This window comes from Bicyclus anynana, chromosome 11, assembly GCF_947172395.1.
Source record: "Bicyclus anynana chromosome 11, ilBicAnyn1.1, whole genome shotgun sequence".
Taxonomy (NCBI): Eukaryota; Metazoa; Arthropoda; class Insecta; order Lepidoptera; family Nymphalidae; genus Bicyclus; species Bicyclus anynana.
Window position 1 is genome coordinate 17434922 of NC_069093.1, and position 20007 is coordinate 17454928.

General features: G+C 40.5%; 1 protein-coding gene across 1 annotated transcript; it reads left to right on the plus strand.

The window, feature by feature from the left end:
- Positions 1-7560: 7560 nt before the first annotated feature.
- LOC112051940 (monocarboxylate transporter 9) lies at positions 7561-19528 on the plus strand. The gene is made up of 6 exons (XM_024090790.2): positions 7561-7801; positions 14194-15785; positions 15883-16317; positions 16391-16612; positions 17194-17503; positions 18918-19528. The coding sequence occupies exons 2-6, from the start codon at positions 14553-14555 to the stop codon at positions 19106-19108; spliced, it is 2391 nt and encodes a 796-aa protein (XP_023946558.2). The 5' UTR covers positions 7561-7801; positions 14194-14552; the 3' UTR covers positions 19109-19528.
- Positions 19529-20007: the final 479 nt, after the last annotated feature.

Here is a 20007-nt window from a genome sequence, read left to right on the forward strand (position 1 = left end):
GCTGGCCCAGTGAGAGGAGGCTGGGCGGCATCGTGTAGGACGTGTTCTTTGCTTGTCCTGCAAGTGTTGCCGTGTTTATAAATTATTATTGGCAATTCACATAATGTCACAGAATAGGTCGAAATCCATAAGGTACGCCATGTCCGTCTGTACAAAATATGTGCGGCGATGACGCGTGTCTGTCTGTCTGTCTGTACTCTGTGCAAGTGTGCAGTGAATGAGGTCGACAGCTGTTGGGACACAAAACAATTGAGTTGTGGCTGTGAGTGTGAGTGTGAGTGACTCAGTAGTCAGTACTTTTTGAAGTTCATAACGTAATTAACTGCAGGCAGGGGCGGATTTACAGCAGGCGAACCAGAAAGTTATATCGGCTGGAGCCTGAGGCGGTAGATTTAGGGGCAACCAATTTAGCCCAAAAAGTTGCATCATATTTAGTTTTAAAGAAAATTTACTAATAATTTATTTATCTCAAGGAAGATGTACTTCAAGCTCTTTGAAGCTGATCGAGAGAGCCGGTCGGGTCGGTCGGGCCGGTCGGATCGGTCGTGTCGGTCGGGTCGGTCGGGTCGGTCGGGTCGGTCGGATCGGTCGGGTCGGTCGGGTCGGTCTAGTCGGTCGGGTCGGTCGGGTCGCTCGGGTCGGTAGGGGCGTTTGGGTCTGTCGGGTCGGTCGACGGCGACGACGACGATGATGATGATGATGATTTGATTATAATGACAATGCAGATGAAGTGTAATAAACGGATATCGCATATGCTGTGTGACAGTGTGTATGTGTGTGTGTCTTATCTCGTTGATCGAATACCTACTGATAATTATGTTCCGCGCGATAGGTATACCTACCGCCTGGCGCCTGCCTCCTCGCGGCCAGCAGTAATCATGTCAGTCTCCCGGTAAATCGATAATGATAACGCTCTCGTGTACATACTCGCAGCCGACAGGGAGAGGCGGGGGCGAGTGTAAGACTAATATGAAAGCAGACGCGTTGGCAGCAGGCAGCACTCACAGGCCATTCTTAATCCTTAATTACGATAAACTATTCTGGACAAACGGAAAAAGTACATTTACAATAAATGTCAATAAAGAATGGACAAAATGTACATTAGTTTTTCCACTTGTGGGTAGGCATAAAGAAACTAACTAATTTAAGTCATCTGTAATATTTTCTATTTTAAAAATACTTATAAGTGTTATAAAGTTTAAACATATGTACCTGTGAATAACCTAAGCCTGCCGGCTTCTTCTAATTATATTTGCACAGGCCTTGAGCTTTTTATTGTGACCGTGTGTTATTTTACATTATCTAACCTCACTTTTTTCACTGTCACTTCACTGTTATAATATGGAGTCTCTAAAAAGCAACATAAATGAAATCAGCGAACATTTCAATAAAAGAATGGAAGAGTTCCAGAAGGAGTTAAGAGCAGCAATCCCAGCCACCAGTCCAACATCAAATTTAAACTCCCAGTTTTTGGCCTTCCGGGCATTTGTTTTAACTGCGCTGGATAATCTGCAACTGCAGCTTGAGCTTCTTAGTAAACAACAAGATGATTTGGAGATGCGTTCCAGGCGAAAGATTCTTCTTGTACACGGAATGCCAGAAGAAGATAAAGAAGTTCTTGGAGTTAAAATCTCATCCATCTTGTCGGAACATCTTAGGCTACCGGAGCTGACACCTGAAGCAATTAGCCGCAGTCACCGCTTGGGTCGTCCTGGTGATAAACCACGGGCTGTTCTAGTCAAATTTAAGGACTGGTCGCTAAAAGACGTGGTTTGGTCATCTAAAGCAAAATTGAAAGGCACAGGGGTGACATTGTCAGAATTCTTAATAAAAAGCCGCCATTCAACTTTTTTGGCGGCCCGACAGCGATTTGGCGTAGCAAAATGCTGGACCAAGGACGGTAGCATTATAGTGCTTGACCAGGCTGGTCAGAGACACCGGATCTCGTCAATGAAAGAATTAATTGCTATCCCGACGTCCACGCAGAATACGTCTGCGCCTGCTGCTCCTCCTAATGCCGCAGCTGTTGCTTCACGGGACAACAAAGGTGCCAATTCCAAATTGAAGAGAACGGGCAGGAGATAAGCTGTGTATATTTGATGTATCACTCGTATCTCGCGATTAGTGTTTTTCTTTGATGCGTAATGTTTGTTATATAATTAGTTTAATTCATTCAGTTACTTATTAGTAGTTCGGAGAACGCATCAAATCAACGCAGGTAAATTGATTTAAATTTTTTTTTTACTCCGTAATTATAATTTTATCACAATCTAAACTAAACTGACATTGACAACTGACACTGTCAAATTTTAATCAAAGTCAAACTTATTTGTCAAAGTTTATTGCCATAGACTATATATTTTGCTATGAAATCGTCTTAGACCATAGATAATCCTTTGTCAAAGTCTCAGACTAATTACAATTCATTAGACAATCGTTTCCTCACTTTAGTTTGTAAGATTGTAGATATAATTATATGTAATAGGTACCTTAGTTTATTTTTCGTTTTAATTTTTGTAATTGTGGTTTGTGTTTCTCTTGTATTATTATTATTATTATTTTATTATTTTGTTCTTTGTAAATCTGTGTAAATGTACTTCTTTTCTGTAAAACTTTAATCAGCTGGCGGCTTAGGATACCTATTGGGTGCATAACTTAGTATTTTAAGGCACAAAATTTATTATAGTATTATATTATATTTAATAATATTATATTGATTATCTTATATTATTTATTTATATTTTATTAATCATTTATTTATTTACTTATTTATTTATTTATTTTTTATATAATTTTATGCAGTTATGAATATTAATAGTTTATTTACAGATAATGTATCTAATTGTGATAGTGATGGATCTGATGAAGACTCTTTCTTTTCTTTGATCGGATCTTCTAACGAAAGTTACCACAGTACTTCAATTCCTATAAATACGCAACTTGAATCCACTTTTGATGCGTTACATAAAAATTTTAATGTTGTACACATAAATGCACAAAGCATACCAGCGCATTTTCCAGATCTCTTAGCGTCATTTGACGTTAAGAATGTGCACGCCATTTTGGTATCTGAGACATTTTTAAATCCTGCCTTCCTTCCACGTATTACTCGCTGCCAGGTTTCCATTTGATACGTAATGACCGTGTAGGGAAGGGCGGTGGTGGTGTTGCCATTTATTTACGTAGCCATATTCCCTTTTCTATCTTAAGCAAATCTTCGTTATCTCCTATAGAATCCTCTGAACACTTATTTCTAGAATTATTATTTGGTAGTATTAAGGTGCTATTGGGCGTTTTTTATAGTCCATCATTGCGTGTTGATTATTTTAAACAGTTTGAGACATTGTTGGAGAGCTTTGTACCTAGTGTGAATCATACTATAATAATGGGTGATTTTAATACCTGTTTAATTAAAAATGATCATCGGGCACATAACCTAAAAAACATCGTTAATAGCTCCAACTTGTCATTGCTTAACACTGGTGCTACGCATTTCTTTCCTAACTGCACACCCTCACAGTTGGACCTTATGATTGTTTCAGACCAGAATTTTGTTTGCTGTCATGGACAGCTACCTGCGGAAGCATTTTCATACCACGATCTGGTGTACTTATCTTACAGAGTGCGTCCACCAAAAATTAAACCAACAATAGTCATGCGGCGGAGTTTTAAGAATTTAAACAATGATGATTTTTTACGTGATCTAAACGATGCTGACTGGAATGCAATCCTTAGTGCAGTGACTATAAATGATAAGGTTTCTATTTTTAATTCTATACTTACTGAAATTTTTGATCTTCATGCACCCTTACGACCTATTAAATTAAAACATCTACCTGCACCGTGGCTCACCCATGACATAAAGCAAATAATGTTAAAGCGTAATAAGGCTAAATCTAAATATAAAAGTCACCCAACTGTAACTAATTTGCTTAATTATAGGATGCTAAGAAATAAGTGTACCAAGATCTGTAGAGACGCTCAGCGCAATTATATTCATTCTTCGGTATCAGGGAAAAATACGTTAGATGTGTGGAAATTTTTGGGAACACTAGGTATTGGACGTCAGCGTAACAGTGTATCTGATAGTTTGGATATCAATGCGTTAAATTCTCATTTCTCTAATATTACAACAAACAGTAACTTAAAATCTGAAACTCTTAACTCCATTAATTCACGCGCTAAGCCTGGTTTTCCATTGTTTTCTTTCGATACCGTCAGTATAGTTGAAATAAAAAGACATGTGATTGCTATCAAATCTGATGCTGTTGGTAATGATGGAATTAGTCGCAGAATGATTTGTTTATGTTTAGATGTCATTGCGCCTGTCCTTTGTCATCTGTTTAATGAATCTCTGTCGTCCAATACCTTTCCTAGCGCTTGGCGAATAGCACATGTTATACCAGTTCCTAAAACTTCTAATCCAACTACGTTTTCCCATTTTCGTCCAATCTCCATCCTTCCCTTCCTATCTAAAGTCCTTGAACGCATAGTTCATTCTCAACTCCTAAGTTTTCTAACTAAAAATAATATCCTTAACCCTTTCCAGTCTGGTTTTCGTCGTGGGCACAGTACTGTGACGGCTCTAACGAAGGTCTGTGATGATGCGCGTAATGGAATTGATAAACAGCAAGTAACTATTTTAACGTTGCTTGATTTTTCTAACGCTTTTAATAATGTTGATTTTGAAATTCTTTTGGCTATTCTTGAATCTATTAACATTTCTTCCCCTGTACTTAGATGGTTCCACACCTATTTAAACGGTCGCACACAGTGCATCCGTGTAAAAGAGAAACAATCCTCTTTCTGTTCCATTAGTGCTGGGGTTCCTCAGGGTGGTGTGCTATCTCTTCTTCTTTTTTCCATCTTTATAAATACTCTCACTGTACATCTTTTATTTGCAATATCATCTTTATGCAGATGATTTCCAAGTTTATGCACTGACGTCTGTGGAAAGCATTGCTGAGGTTATTAACCATATCAATAATGATCTTAATGCAGTCTATGATTGGAGTGTAGCGTATGGGCTGTCAGTTAATACTGAGAAGTCTCAAGTAATTATATTAGGTAATTCCAGACAACTTTCCAAGATTAATTTTCGACTTTACCACCAGTTATTTTTGATGGATCAGTATTGCCTTATAGTGAAACAGTAAAGAATCTTGGTATTATCATGGACAACAATCTTTCCTGGAGACCACAAGTTGCACAAATTAGTAAAAAGATTTTTCAAGCTGTTGGATCCTTAAGAAGATGGAAAAATTTCTTACCTGTTAAGACTAAAACTTTATTGGCCAATGCTCTCCTCCTTCCTATCATAGATTACGCCGATGTTTGTTATCTGGATTTGACTGAGGACCTTCTAAATAAACTCGAACGCTTGCAAAACTTGGCAATAAGATACATATTTGGTCTCAGGAAATTTGATCATATTACAGAATACCGTAGGAAGCTCAAGTGGTTACCTATAAGGCTTCGGCGTAATCTACATATTCTTTCTCTTCTTTACGCTATCCTTTTTCATTACTGGACACCATCCTACTTAAAAGAGCGTTTTAACTTCCTGGGCCCTCGCACTTCTAGGAACACACTACGATCTTGTAGGCAAAACGTTTTAGGTAAGATTAGGTGTAACACTCGAACATATTCAGAGTCTTTTACTATAAAAGCAGCTACACTTTGGAATGCACTCCCAGATCATATTAGACGGTCAAAATCCCTGACTATTTTTAAAAATCGTGTAAGGAAACACTATCTATCATTGTAATATATATGTGTTTATTATATGTATGTAGGTATGTATGTATGTATGTATGTATGTATGTATGTATGTATATATGTATGTATGTATGTATGTTTGTATGTATGTATATTGTATGTATGTATGTATGTATCTATGTAGATGTAGGTGTATGTTATGTATATTTCATGTTTTGCTGTTTTTATCATTATTGTGTACAATTGTACAAAGTATATATTTTTATAATATGGAAATATTTAGTTATAGTGTTTTTATTTATTTATTATATTAGTTATTATTATTTAGTGAATATTACTTATAATTTATTGTATTGCCATTTCCCATCTGACAGGATGTTTAGATTATTTATGATTAGGTTGCCTGGAAGAGATCACTATTAGTGATAAGGTCGCCTTTTGCCCAAAAATGTATGTGTTCTATTGTTATTTTCTGTTTTGTGCAATAAAGTTGTTATAAAATAAATAAAATAAAATAAATTAGTACCTACGAACAAACCCGAGGTAAAAAGTTGGTATATATCCCATTGCTCCCATTACATGGCAGTGCTTCTATCTCTTAACGTTAGGATCGAATCTTGCGTTATAGAATACTTAGTGAAACTCTTCACTGCGGGAACTACTGTGACCGAGTTCTGAGCAGGGTGGGTCACTGGCGTCAAGACTGATCGCAGCGCTCCGACCGGTCGACCAGCGGCTCCGACGCTCTCGAGCTGGTCACGGTCACAGGACACCTTACAGATATGTAACAGTCCCTTCGTTGTTCACGTCCTCGCTCCTCGGGCGCGACTCTGAGGATATTGTGCGCACACACAAACCGCCGATGACGCAGTAGTAAATGCTCTCAGATTTGTGCACGTTATACACGGATTGATCATGTGGAGGCCCTTTGTCAATGCAATTCTCCGAGTTCTTTTTTAGCGTCTAAAGAATCAAGTTGATCAAGAGATGTGTGCAGTGGCGTAGGTGCCTTGGAGGGCCTCTATTTCAAAATTACTTAGGGGGCCCAATAGACGGCTAATCCCGAAAACTATAGTTTTTGATTTTCCCCTAACTCTTTCATCATCACAAAGTTAAATTGGTACCAAAATGTTTGTAGTAGGTAATTATATTTTTACGAGATGTAATTTTTTTTTGGTTCGAGTGTGGGAAGATTGAAAATGTCTAAATGTCGAATTATCGAATGCAATAAAATTTTTAAATATTTTGAATTTCGTATTTTAATCAAGACAATATCAAAAGCCATTGTTGCTTTCACACGTAAGGGTACACGTTCCCCTGTAGCCCGGGACCCTGGTATTATTGATACGGCTGATACGTACCTACGCCCCTGGATGTGAGTAGTTGACAGTTTATTAGTTATCACTGGGGTGTTGTCTACATCTAAATTAACTTACAGAAAAAGAATAATAATTGTGTTCGGGCTCTCAGGATGCGTGGGGCTCCTAATAAATGCGGCGCCCCTCGGTAGTTGCGTACTCTGTGTCATGGGTCATCTTGGGTTCATCTGGCAACTGTCAGTTACACAGATCAGCAGTACCTACTGTAAGGTATCAAATAGTCGCAAGTACATTATCAGTTATGAGCTACGAGGAGAACAATAAAAGTTGAATAGGTTTTAAGTTTGTTTACACAGTTGAAGTGTCGGCCATTCGGGCGGGTGTTCCCCAGCACTGAGCAGTCAGTACAGTTGCGTCGTGTCGTGTCCACCGCGGAACCATTCAACTGTCCGCTGTCCGTGTCCAACTCCACAGTGTCCGTCCACCGTTGCTGACTGATCCACTCCACTCCACTCCACAGTCCACGTCCAGTCAGTGCCGCGCCGCCGTCGGGTCCGCACGCGTGTCGCGCCTAGCTCCGCGCCGCTTCGAGCGTGAACGCGCTTACGTCACCGTCCGCTAAATACCAGCGACCAGCGTGAATCAATTAATCATTCCCTTTTCGATTGAGAACGCGTTCTATTCTCGTCATATTTGTGGCCGCTCGAGACGACCGTGCCTTCGCCGCACGACCGCGGTTCGAATACTCCTCTCGCAGGTTTACGGTAAGGATTGTTGTTTATAGATCCTTTGAATTCAATCCTTACTAATTGTTATAAGTAGTTGATATTAGCGTTTGATAGGTATTGGGTACCTACTACCTGCCCACCATTCACCCGCTTGCCTACAGCCTACTCGTTTGTTTACAAACAAACTACCCAATATTAATAACAAAGAAACCTTCACGTCATGATCAAGGTCAAGATTTATTACAAAAATATTATACTTATGTACTTACCTACTTAATTATCTTGGACTTTTATCATAAAAAAGAATTAATTATTTAAAAGAGAAATACCTACGTAATATATGATGTTATTAAGTTGAGTAGTGGAGGAAGACGGCAGGGGCTGAGTATTAGTAAGTACCTGCCTGCATAAATGAAAGTTATGTCGCAGGTAGGGCTGTTGACTGTTGGCTGTTGCTTGTTTGCTTGCAACTACGAGGTTAATTCTATGTGTGTGTGCACACACAAATAAACCTCGTAGTTGCTGTATCGTTGATGTCACATAGTAATAAAAATAATAAAATAAAAACAGGTAGGTATAAACTCTTGGTGGTTTTCTATTGTTGTCTCTGGTCAGGCGCAAAGAAGCCATAAAACGTTATATTGCTTCTCCAATCTCCATTGCACAAAGCCACAGTAGACATAACAAGACAAAGCCGACCAAGGACGAGCGTGTCTCGCGCGTCGGAATGTTAGTAAGTTTGTTATTGTTAAGTAAGTACATAGCTTTCTTCTGCAATATTATCATTGTATTCTTATACACTTAAAATTCAAGGAACTTTTGTTAACAAACCTGTGAAAATATATTTTATCTTTAGTTATGGAATGTTATCTAATTATTACCTACTTAATCTAGGTCAAAATTTGCCACCCTAATATAATATAAGTTTTCCATGATAGGTATATCGTAAGGTCGCCCTTTATGTAGGTAGGGACTTAGAAACCGTCGAATAGTAGGTAGGACTTTAATAAAATGGCGTCAACATTCCAAACGGAATGCGCACAGCTTATCGGTTGCAAAACCGGATCCAGGTTTGTTATATGGACTGCGTCTGTGTACACACACAGACGCCGGACGCGCTCGCTGTGATAGACGACAGTGCAGTGCCTGTCTGTGCCTGTCTGTCGCCACAGCCACAGCCACAGCAGGTCGCCACACCCGACACTACTGATGTCTGATTCTGATACTGAGGTAGCTCTGCTTGCGCCGGCGCCTCTAGCCGCGACAGGGACAGCGCTATGAGTAGAAAGAGCGTCGCCGATCTATCGGCGCGACCGCTGGGCTGCTTAGCGTCTACTGTCTGCGCAGTGTTGCCAACATGACGACGTCCGTGGCGCAGTTGTATGCGCGGTGGATTTACAACACGGAGGTCCTGGGCTCGAACCCCGGCTGGGCTGATCATTGGTAGGCAGTTGATGGGTGGCTTTGGCCATGGCTACTTACCACCCTAACACTACACCCTAGCCCTAGCATAGACGTATCGTCAAGCTATTTAACGTTCCGGTACGATGTTGTGTAGAAACCGAAAGGGTATAGGATTTTCATCCGCTACGTAACAAGTTACCGCTTGCATCTTAGATCGCATCATCAATTGCCATCAGATGTGATTGTAGTCAAGGGTTAACTTTAAAAGAATAAAAAAAATTATAAAAAATTTGTTAGTAATTTATTAAACTAGAGTTCCAAATTTCGTACTATCGTAAGGATGGTGTTCTTTCGTTGGTGAGTGTGACGAACTCCTGACTCCTCTCCTTCTCTTTTCCGACGAAATGTGACGGTCGACGGATGCTTTGTATCTGTTTACATTTAGTTCAGGTACGTACCTACTACAGTTGGCGAAAGTAGAGACTGAAATGTTGCCCTGCAATTTTTGTCTCTACTTACATTAGCCGAACTCTTTCTTTCATTAAAAAAAATACTTATAGTGCACGTATTGGAATAACTTAGTTTGATACTTGCATTTTAGTTTTTCATATAGTTAGTAATGCCGATATAATATTGAAGCCTGGGAAGAGTCACAGGAAGTTTTAGGTATTTTTTGTGATTTGTCCAAGGCATGAATTGATGGCGTGCATCATGAAACATTGGTCAGGAAACTGCATTACTACGGAATTCCTGATAAATCTCTAAGCTTGCTGAGTTGCTATTTGATGAATAGAATTCAGAAGGTGTACATCAATGGAAGCCAGCCTACCGGGTCTGTTGTAAAAATGGGGGTTCCTCAAGGATCTATACTAAGACCATTTCTTTTTTTCATTTATATTAATGGATTTCCTTATGTTGACATGGATAAACATGCAGTGGCGTGCACTTTATAGATGCAAAACGCACTGCCTACCCAAAGAACTTAATACAAACTTAAGTTGGAACACAGAATACATAGTCGGACAAGGAATTTTACAATTTTTACTTGTAGTGCATACCCCTAGTTGAATACCATATTCACGCCACTGTAAACATGAGATAGTTTTGTTTGCAGATGACACATCACTTTTGTTTAAAATTAATAGAAATAAATTACGACCATGTAAACAACTCTCTTATGAAAGTGGTACATGAAAGTGGTACACAAAACAAAATGCACAAAATTACAAGTTTTCGACCTTAATTACCACCATTAAATTATGACATAACTTGACTTTCAAAAGTGCTTGTAAACTAAGCCTAATTGAAATAAATGAATTTTGAATGTTTTCACACATATTATTTGTTTTTAACAATCATTAGTAGAATTTGCCAGGCGAATATTCAGTAGCCAAATTCTATTGAATTTTGTAATCCTGTATGTTGAGGAATCTTCAATGACTTTAAGCTTTTAACTATCTACCTACCTATAATTCTATACATTTTATTATAAAAGTAGTATAATTATTATATTATACAATATAATTATAAATTACAATAAAACGTAATTGTACAGTTTAGCAGTATATCACAATTATGTTTAGGTGCAATTCCATCGTAAAACTTAAGCTTCGTCTTTACCAAATGACCAAAGCGTTGGCAAAGCGTATAAAGCAATACCTACCTATCATAACGTCATAAATACCTACTATCGGCATATCGGCACAGAATACATAATAAATGTGCTATCGGTGATAAAACAAACGATATTTTATTTATAATTTAGAATTAGGTATGTATTTATTCTTTTAAGTCGGGCCTAGATCATCCTTTGATACAACATGAAAACACCTGAATGAGATGCATATTTAAAAATAAAAATATGATAGCATCGAATTTTACTATTTTTAAAACGCAAAAGGCTGACTTGGCATTGAGATAACATCCTTAATGACTTCCAGTATTTGTATCAAACAAATTGTCACAAAATGATCACTATTAACATTTTAATGACGTCACAAATTGACAGAAGGGTAATCGGTTAAGAGTTTTTATTTAAGTGCACTAAATCTTTGCTACAGCAGGTAGGAATGGTACGTGTAAAAATATATATAAAGCCTACCTAAACCAGTCAATGTGAAAATTTTCCGTGAGTGGATTTTTGCTTTGCTTATTGCAACCGCAGGCGAGTCCGGAGTCGTGCTCGTCCTACCTACTCGTGCAGTGGTGCTGACCTGATACTCGAGCCGCGCTCGGACTCGGATGTTTGATGGCATAACAAAATTCCAGCTGTGCAGTAGGTAGGTACTCGTACGATACAACAATGCCTGTATTGTATCAATTACGTACATGTAATCGCTGTGCTTGTGTATCTACATGCACCAGCTGACTCGCCTCGGTTGCCAGTGCAGCGAGTAATGTGAAGTTGAAACTGCAAAGTAAAATATTAAGTATGTTTACAAATGACAATGCAGCGGTCCCAAGTGACGCGTCCTTGACACTGGGTTCATTAGTCTTAGCGTATGAATCGAGTCACCCGTCCCTGTCGCACGCGCGCGCGCCGCCGCTGACGAAACGCGGACGACGCAGCTGTCCTTTTCCCTCTATCGTACGGTTTTACATCGGCATTTGAATGGGAGCAAATCATTTAAATACGCGTAATTGTTTGACTTGGTCTGCCTATTTACATTTGCCAACGCACAGTCCAGGGACATAGTTACCTCCGTATCAGCTGAATCGATGCTAAAGGGCCCCCGGATTGCAGAAGCCCCTTACGTGTGAAAGCTTAAATTAGTAAAACGTAATCCACAATCTCCATTGGTTTGAAGGGCCTATGAATTTCCGTATAGTCTCGTAGTATTATTTTTTTTTTATTTTATTAAGTACTTTTGTGCAGTACGGCAGTAATAACTAATATTAATAAACTAGATACAAATACATATAATAACATTAGGTACCTACTACTTACCTACGACCTACGTAATGCAGAGTAATATAATATGTATCAATTGTTTAATCCTTTTAGTTTTTTTTTCAATATGACTTCGCAATTCATAGACACAACCAGTCAACAAGTAATGGAAATTTGTGATAACCACGATCGAATTGGCTGCAGCATATACCTATTACCTACCTTACGCGATTTGTCGTTGGTCGCAACTCGCACTGGAGGTATCCAGTTTATGAGGAAGCATAGTAGCAAGGAAGGAAGAGAAATAGACAAAATGTCATCCAATGGCGGCATTTTTTGATTGGTAGATTTAATTATAAAACCATGTTTATGATTGAACTCGCGGACGCCCGCCACTTCGACTGCGTGAGCGAGTGAGCCTCGATGTAAATTTTCAACCTACAACCACTTTTTAATCATCTTAGGTAAGAAATAAGCCTTTTCTAAGGGCGGTATTTCTACTGTTCTTTTAGGTAGGTACTTATTGTGTCATGACTATAATTGATAAGCATCTGCAGTTGCGACTTTTTTGGAGAAAATGATGTGTTCTACAAAGTTGTATTACATAATTTTATTCTAACATCAATACTTTTTGCAGCGCACGCTATGTAACAAATCGGTTTTATAAATTGGTTACTTACACTAAAAATATCGTATCGTATCGTATTGAGTACGTAAAGGTAAATACCGCATTCTAATCTAAAAGCAAATAATATCTAATAAATACTAAAATAAAATAAATCTAATTAATAAGATAATAAAAAGGTAAATAAATAAAATAAATCTAATGTAATAAAAACAAAACACCATCCGTTCATCAGATGGTCACTGTGACACAGTCGCGACTGTTGGCACCGCGAGATCGAGGCGCGTTGGTACAGCTCGCGCTTGGTCCGCTAGTATGAAGTTGCATTACTGTATGTACTGTGTCGACACCCTTCTAACTAAAGGGCATCCATTATATAAAAAATAAAATCGGCTAAGTGCGTGTCGGGTCACGCGCTGGGTTCCGTAGTCTAACGTTACCGAGTGTTTTGTAACTTTCGCACTTATACGAAATTTTCCTTCACCGAATAGGTACAATTTTGAATTTTAACTTGTAATCGGCTATGATGGTTTTCATTATAAATTGGTTGCATGTTCTACTTCCGTGATTTTTATTTTATCCTTATACGACTGTTTCGTATGGCAGTCGCCGACGCAGACACTTGACTCAAAAATGACCAAACAAAAGTTACTTTACAAATAAATCTCTGGATGTATAAATGACGTTAAACAATAAACGACAAAAAAATCATCCCTAAAGTAAAAGGTTCTCAATTCGACTGTTTTTTTTATGTAACAGCATATGTGTTTCAGAACACCCTAAATGATCACAATACCAGTTTAGCACCGTCTTCAAACTGATCATCAGTTAGAACATAGTACAACAATATGATATAGTATAGAACTTAGTATGATGTAATTTTCGCTTTTTAGTTTAGTCAGTATGTTTTATCATTTTCATTTTGAATTCAAAAAAATCTAGGTATAGATGAATATATAGTTTAAAGGTAGTTTTGTGCAAAGGTATGTCATTATATCATTGGTTTAATCTCTATTTAATGTCCAGTTTCCACTTGCAGCACATACAGCGGTGCACTCGACTGACTTATGTTTCGTATTACAAGAGTGTAATTGTAACATCCATTGGTGTTTTCAGTCTCCATACATTCATATAGATCTGAAATTATAAGGTAGTTAGGTTAGGTTAGGTTTAACATTGATAAAAAATTTTGTTAGCAATTTTCCTCTTCTTATTGAATGTTTTATTAGATTGGAAATATCTTAAACAGTTTTTGATATATAAGTAAGAACCAAACCACTTTTTATTTCTAGACAATTATTTATATCTTTCCAATTTTTTCAAAAACTATCTACATGCGATCGAACGACACCATAACTCAACCAGTCTTAGGAGAAGGAGAAAAAGTTATGACCTAAAAGACAGTAAACTAGAGTGTATGGCCACTGTGGCTATCGAATCTGACCTTCATACTAATCCCGGTATTTACTAACTTATCGTTATCGACTAATTGGATTTTTTTTGTTACAGATTTATTCGCTGGCTTCCTTTGAAATGTTGCAGAAATCAAAACTGTAAATCTATGTCAAGAAAGAGGGAAACGTCTAAAGGTCAAAAAGACAACAATTTCGAAAGTGTATATTTCAAAAGTGTGATATCGAGGACTCGGCTGTCCTTGATGAACTCCACAAGCTACGACCCCTGCGCTCTGACTCTTAGCATTTCGCTGCGCCCCTGTCGCTACTCGGCGCGGGACCCCAGGTTAAGACTCGGCTCGCGAGAGCAGCCGCGCGCGCCGTAGACGCCGCCCCCGCCGCCGACCGGCCTGCTCTGTCGCGAGCTGTGCGCGCACGGCTCGCCGGCTGCGCCCAGGGAGCGCCAGCCGCACAATGGACGCCAACAGGACGTACGCGAACGGCGTCGCGGGTAGAGAGAAACTCATCAAGTGCGAGCCGAAAGTACCGTCAGAAGATGAGAAGACTACGTCGCCGTTGCTCGCTAAAAACGATGACATCAAATTCATCGACTCCGTCGACGACAGGCACATCCTCCGTGACGTAGATAAGTCTAAAAATGATCTTAATACAATAAATTCGGTAAAGACGGAGGCTGAGGAAGCGAAAGACAATGTTTTAACCGTAGTTTTTCAGAAGGATGACAAGAGTGACGATGATGCGAAATCGACAAACGAGAGAGTCAAGTTCTTGGGACTGGGAGACGCCGACAGCATTTGCTCCAGCAAGGCGCCACAAGAGCACGAGTCCCCGATCCCCGACGGAGGCTGGGGATGGGTGGTGGTCGCGGCGTCCTTCCTCATCGCCACCGTCGCCGACGGACTCGCTTTCTCGTACGGATTGCTGCAGATCAAGTTCGTGGATCACTTTGAAACCAGCGAAGCGAAGACTTCTCTCATCGGAAGTCTATTTATATCAGTTCCTCTGATAGCTGGGCCCATCATGAGCGCTCTGGTCGACAGATACGGATGCAAAACGATGACCATCGTCGGTGGTCTGTTCTCGACGGTGGGGTTCATCGCCGCGGCGTACAGTAACACGGTGGAAGCCCTGTACGTCACGTACGGCATCATCGCGGGGCTGGGGATGGGCTTGCTGTACGTGACCGCCGTCGTGTCGATAGCCTACTGGTTCGAGAAGCGACGCAACTTAGCAGTGGGCTTGGGCTCGTGCGGGGTCGGCTTCGGCACGTTCGTGTACTCGCCGCTGACCACGTATCTGCTGAACGAGTACGGCTGGAGGGGCACGCTGATCCTGCTGGCCGGCACGGTGCTCAACGTCTGCGTCTGCGGCGCGGTCATGAGAGACCCCGAATGGCTGATTCAAGAACAAAAAAAACAAAAGAAATTAAGTAAAGCCAAAAGAGCTTCCAGTTCCACTTCGATTTCTGCTAGATCGGGCGGCGGAGAATCCATGTACCCCGATGCCGAAGAACTGAAGACTATGCTAGATAGCGGAGAGACTCCCGAGCGCATTCTCGCCACGCTCGTGTCGGCCATAGCGGAGGCCGAGAACGTAGAGGCGGTCACCAAAAGAAACGCCGACTCGTACAATCAAAAAGTTAGCTCTGTTATTGATTTGCCGACATTTTTACAGCAGAACGAGAAGGTATGTATTATCAGTAATGTATTATCAGAGTTATTTAACTTCTTTAATATTGATATCTATGTGTGGGTGAATGTTCAATACGAATGTTGGTTTTCAGGTTCCACCTGAAGTTTTCAATCAAATTACTTCCAATGAGCGCCTGTACAATATCATACTCCAGAATTATCCATCTTTATTAATATTAAAAAGCGGTTCAGAAACAAAACTGCCGACTGATTCGAATAAAAAAGAAAAACTCAAGAAGCACAAAAAGAAAGATTTCGATAAAAAACTCGAAAAAGTTAGGGAAAAATTGTTACAGCCGATTCCAGAAAACAATACAGCCGTGATCACGCCAAAACAAGCGCGCCAGGACTGGTTCTCGCGGCAGATACAAACGGATCATCATTATCTGAAAGGCATCCGCGTTCACCGCAACTCGATCATGCATCGCGGCGCCATGATGAACATCGCCAAGTATAAGCTGCGCGCGTCTTCGTGTCCCGACATCTACAAGAACTCCATGTGGTCCATGGAAGACCCAGTGGAAGAGGTAATGTGAACATTAGCCTTCATTCTTTCTGTCCCTTTTTGAAGAATTTCATTTATTATCCTTCCTCTTTCAGACTTGTGGCAAAAAGTTTGTGCGCATGATAAACAAGACGTTCGACTTCAACATGTTCACCGAGTTCCACTTCCTCATGATGAACCTGTCCACCCTCGTGCTGTTCATTTGGTTCATCGTGCCTTACTTCTACATCTCCACGTTCATGGAAGACAACGGATACTCCGAAACGCAAGGATCTCTCATGTTGGGCATCTTCGGTGTGGCGACCATCATCGGTATCGTAAGTGAATTTTTGTTTTAAAATACTAGCGGCTGGACCGGCCGCGAGAGCTTCACAATTATGATTGTATTTATACACGGCACTTGAGTATAAATCATCTACTTACATAGATAGATGAGTGTCAGAAAAACATTTATGGGAGCTATCTTCTTTGAGACGTCATCAGTGGCAATGACAAAAAATTGTTGCTCAGTACGGAGACTGCTTTACGCTGGAGTGCTATTTATGCATTCGAGAGTCTAGCGGCAAACGTTTTCATCATCAAAGAAATATTATTGTACTCGTTCATTGCCCAACGGCCATTCAAACCAGCAATATGAGATAAACCTCGGCTTGTTACAATTACAGTCCCCGTGACGTAACTTTGTTTCATGTTATCTGCACTATAAAGATGATTAGTCGTTTGCGTTATCTTAAGATAGAAGAGATCTTATCTATTTGTTCGCTCGATTTAAGTCATATTTGCTTTTCTATACTATTAAATTCTAACAGACGAGTTTCATGTGTCAAGGACTCGCATACATACCTACCGATGAAGTAGCTCAACGTCCCCAGCTCAAGCGGCGATGCCTCGTCCACAGGTGGGGCTGGGCTGGATCGGCGACCTGCCGTGGGTCAACATCACGAAGACGTACGCGGGCTGCCTGGTGGCGTGCGGCGCCACCATCGTGCTGTTCCCCATCCTGATCCGCGTCATGGACGCCGCGGAGCCCTACAGCTTCTACATCCTCGCGCTCAACTCGCTGATCTTCGGCCTGACGTTCTCCAGCTCGTACTCCTACACGCCGAGCATCCTGGTGGAGCTGATCGCGCTGGAGCGGTTCACCATGGCGTACGGCCTGGTGCTGCTGAGCCAAGGCATCGGCCACCTGATCGGCCCGCCCATCGCCGGTGAGTGGCGCTCTCGTCGCGCGATGAAGTAGTCATCCACCAGTCCTTCTGGTCCGGCTGCGACCGATGCTAACTCGACTGTTGTGATAGATGCCAAGACGGCATATAAAAATAAAGCGTTAGAAACATAAAAAGGGAATTCTATCAAACGTACTTGAGTGAAGAGACTGCCAATGAATATCATATTATTTTCAAAATTCACTAAATATTGATCGAGATATAAATTAAACAGGAAAACACTAAATACAATTGAAATAATTTTTAAATCAGTGATTTGCATTACGATCATTACAATGATATTCAAATAATTTGTTTCTGTAATAAGAAAATGCCGCCGTTCTTGAGAAACGTATTACCTATCACGACTTTTGGTTTTGACTTAGTTGTTTGAAAGCCATACTAATCTTTAAGACGTTCGGGACATCTTCGGTGTAGCGTCGGGTCTAGCATCTCTGGCGAAATGGGTCACACAATATATCGGGTTTGGTACTTTGGTCGAAAGGGTTTGGAAGAAATGAATTGCGGTCTTTAAAGGCGTCAACTGTCTTCGTCCACTAAACAAAATCTCTCGCAGTATAAGTAATTTTAGTTTAGGTTATTAATAGTGATAATAAACAAAGTTTAATGTTAGGTCTTCTTCGCAGAACCTGCTTTCCGAACCGGTTGTAAACTAGTCTCTACGAACAGTCAAATTGACGTTTTCAAATGTCCTTGTGAACTAAGCTTTATTGAAATAACCGAATTTGAATTTATAATTTCAATTAGATTATTACTCTAATGACAATTACGTGATCGTAATTATATCTAGTAAGATCGCCTTTGTGTCACAATAAGCGCCGTAAAACCATCGTTATCGACTTTACGTACCTACAAGTCGTTATAGCACGAGCAGGTACCGCGCTATGTAGGCGCCGAGCTAGCTGTGGGTAGGTACGTACATAATATTACAATTCTTAGATTCGTACCTATCTAGTATTCTAGTCGTTGAATTGTTATCACTACGTTTTGAAACATGTAAATTTAGGTAGACATTTTATGAAAAATCAATTCCTACTGATGATTAATATCAAAATTCAATCAATCATATTTAATTAATCTACAATTTATGTATCACGGCTTCAACGATAAAAAAAAAATTTACGACTGTCGACAGTATCGCACGGAATGTAGAGTAGTCCGAACCACATTAGGCAGGAGCGGAGCGAGATAACGAGCGAGATACCTGCTGCGATTGCGCTAAGCGCTTTGTAATTCTGAAGGCTTTCGATATCTTGCGGATTATACTGATCAATCAAAACTTCGTTCCGTCATTTCCTGCAAATCTTTAGAACCTGAGGTGTCCAGGAGAGTCGATTCACGAATAGTGCAGTCGACACGAGCGCTCCTGTCTGAGCCGTGCGTCTGTCGGTTGCAGGCGCGCTGAAGGACCGCACGGGCTACTGGGACGCCGCGTTCTACGTGGCCGGCATCTGGGTCGTGGTGTCGGGCTTCCTCGTGGCCGTCATCCCCTGCACCAAGAACTTCCGCATCGTGGGCGACGCGCCGCTGGCCAAGGACGTGGCCGTGGAGCCCGAGCCCGGCATCAAGATCATCATCGCGCACTAGCCCGCCACCGCCGCGTCGTGGGCGACGCGCACTAGCCCGCCACCGCCGCGTCGTGCTCGACGCGCACTAGCCCGCCACCGCCGCGTCGTGGGCGACGCGCACTAGCCTGCCGCCGCCGCCGCGTCGTGGGCGACGCGCCGCTGGCCAAAGACGTCCGGTCGCCTGGTATCAAGATCATCATCGCGCCCTATATTTCACAGAAACTCAAAACTAGGGAATTCGATCCCGGTTTTCGGGATACCAGATATTTTACAAGATAGAAAACCCGGGATGCCATTTATTTACATTTCGGGATTTTAAATAAAACAAAGGATGGTTGGATACTATATTATTACATTAAAATGAAAATAAATCAGGGATTTTATTCTATCCGAAACCTAGGCATTTGAGATAATATGTACCTATCACAAGACTTTCCAGTCCTTGATAGCAAACGTCAAAAGGATACTTATACGTGTAGGTCCCTTACATATTAGTTTTACATTGCATGGACAAGATTAATATTAATTTCACTCGGATACATTTTGTTTCCCTATAATTGCATTGTTTTTATTCAGAAGCATCATTCTTTAAGTACATAATATTTATAGTCGGAGAGCTGGTCGACATTTTTGGGTAGGTATTAGAACAAGGTAAAAACTTGTCCTGCCCGACGTCTCTTCTATACTATCGAATAGAGGGGATACATCAAACCCTACAAATGTTTAAAGATGACCAAAAAGATTGAATTTGTACTATCATTCGAAAATCCCAGGGTCCGAAAGAATGGTAATCCCAGTTTACTAGAAAATTTACCTAATTATAACTAAGACACACCCACACACTTATTAATATTATTTAATAGATCGATATAATCAATCCTAGAGATTGATAATTAAAATATTTATAATTATAATAAT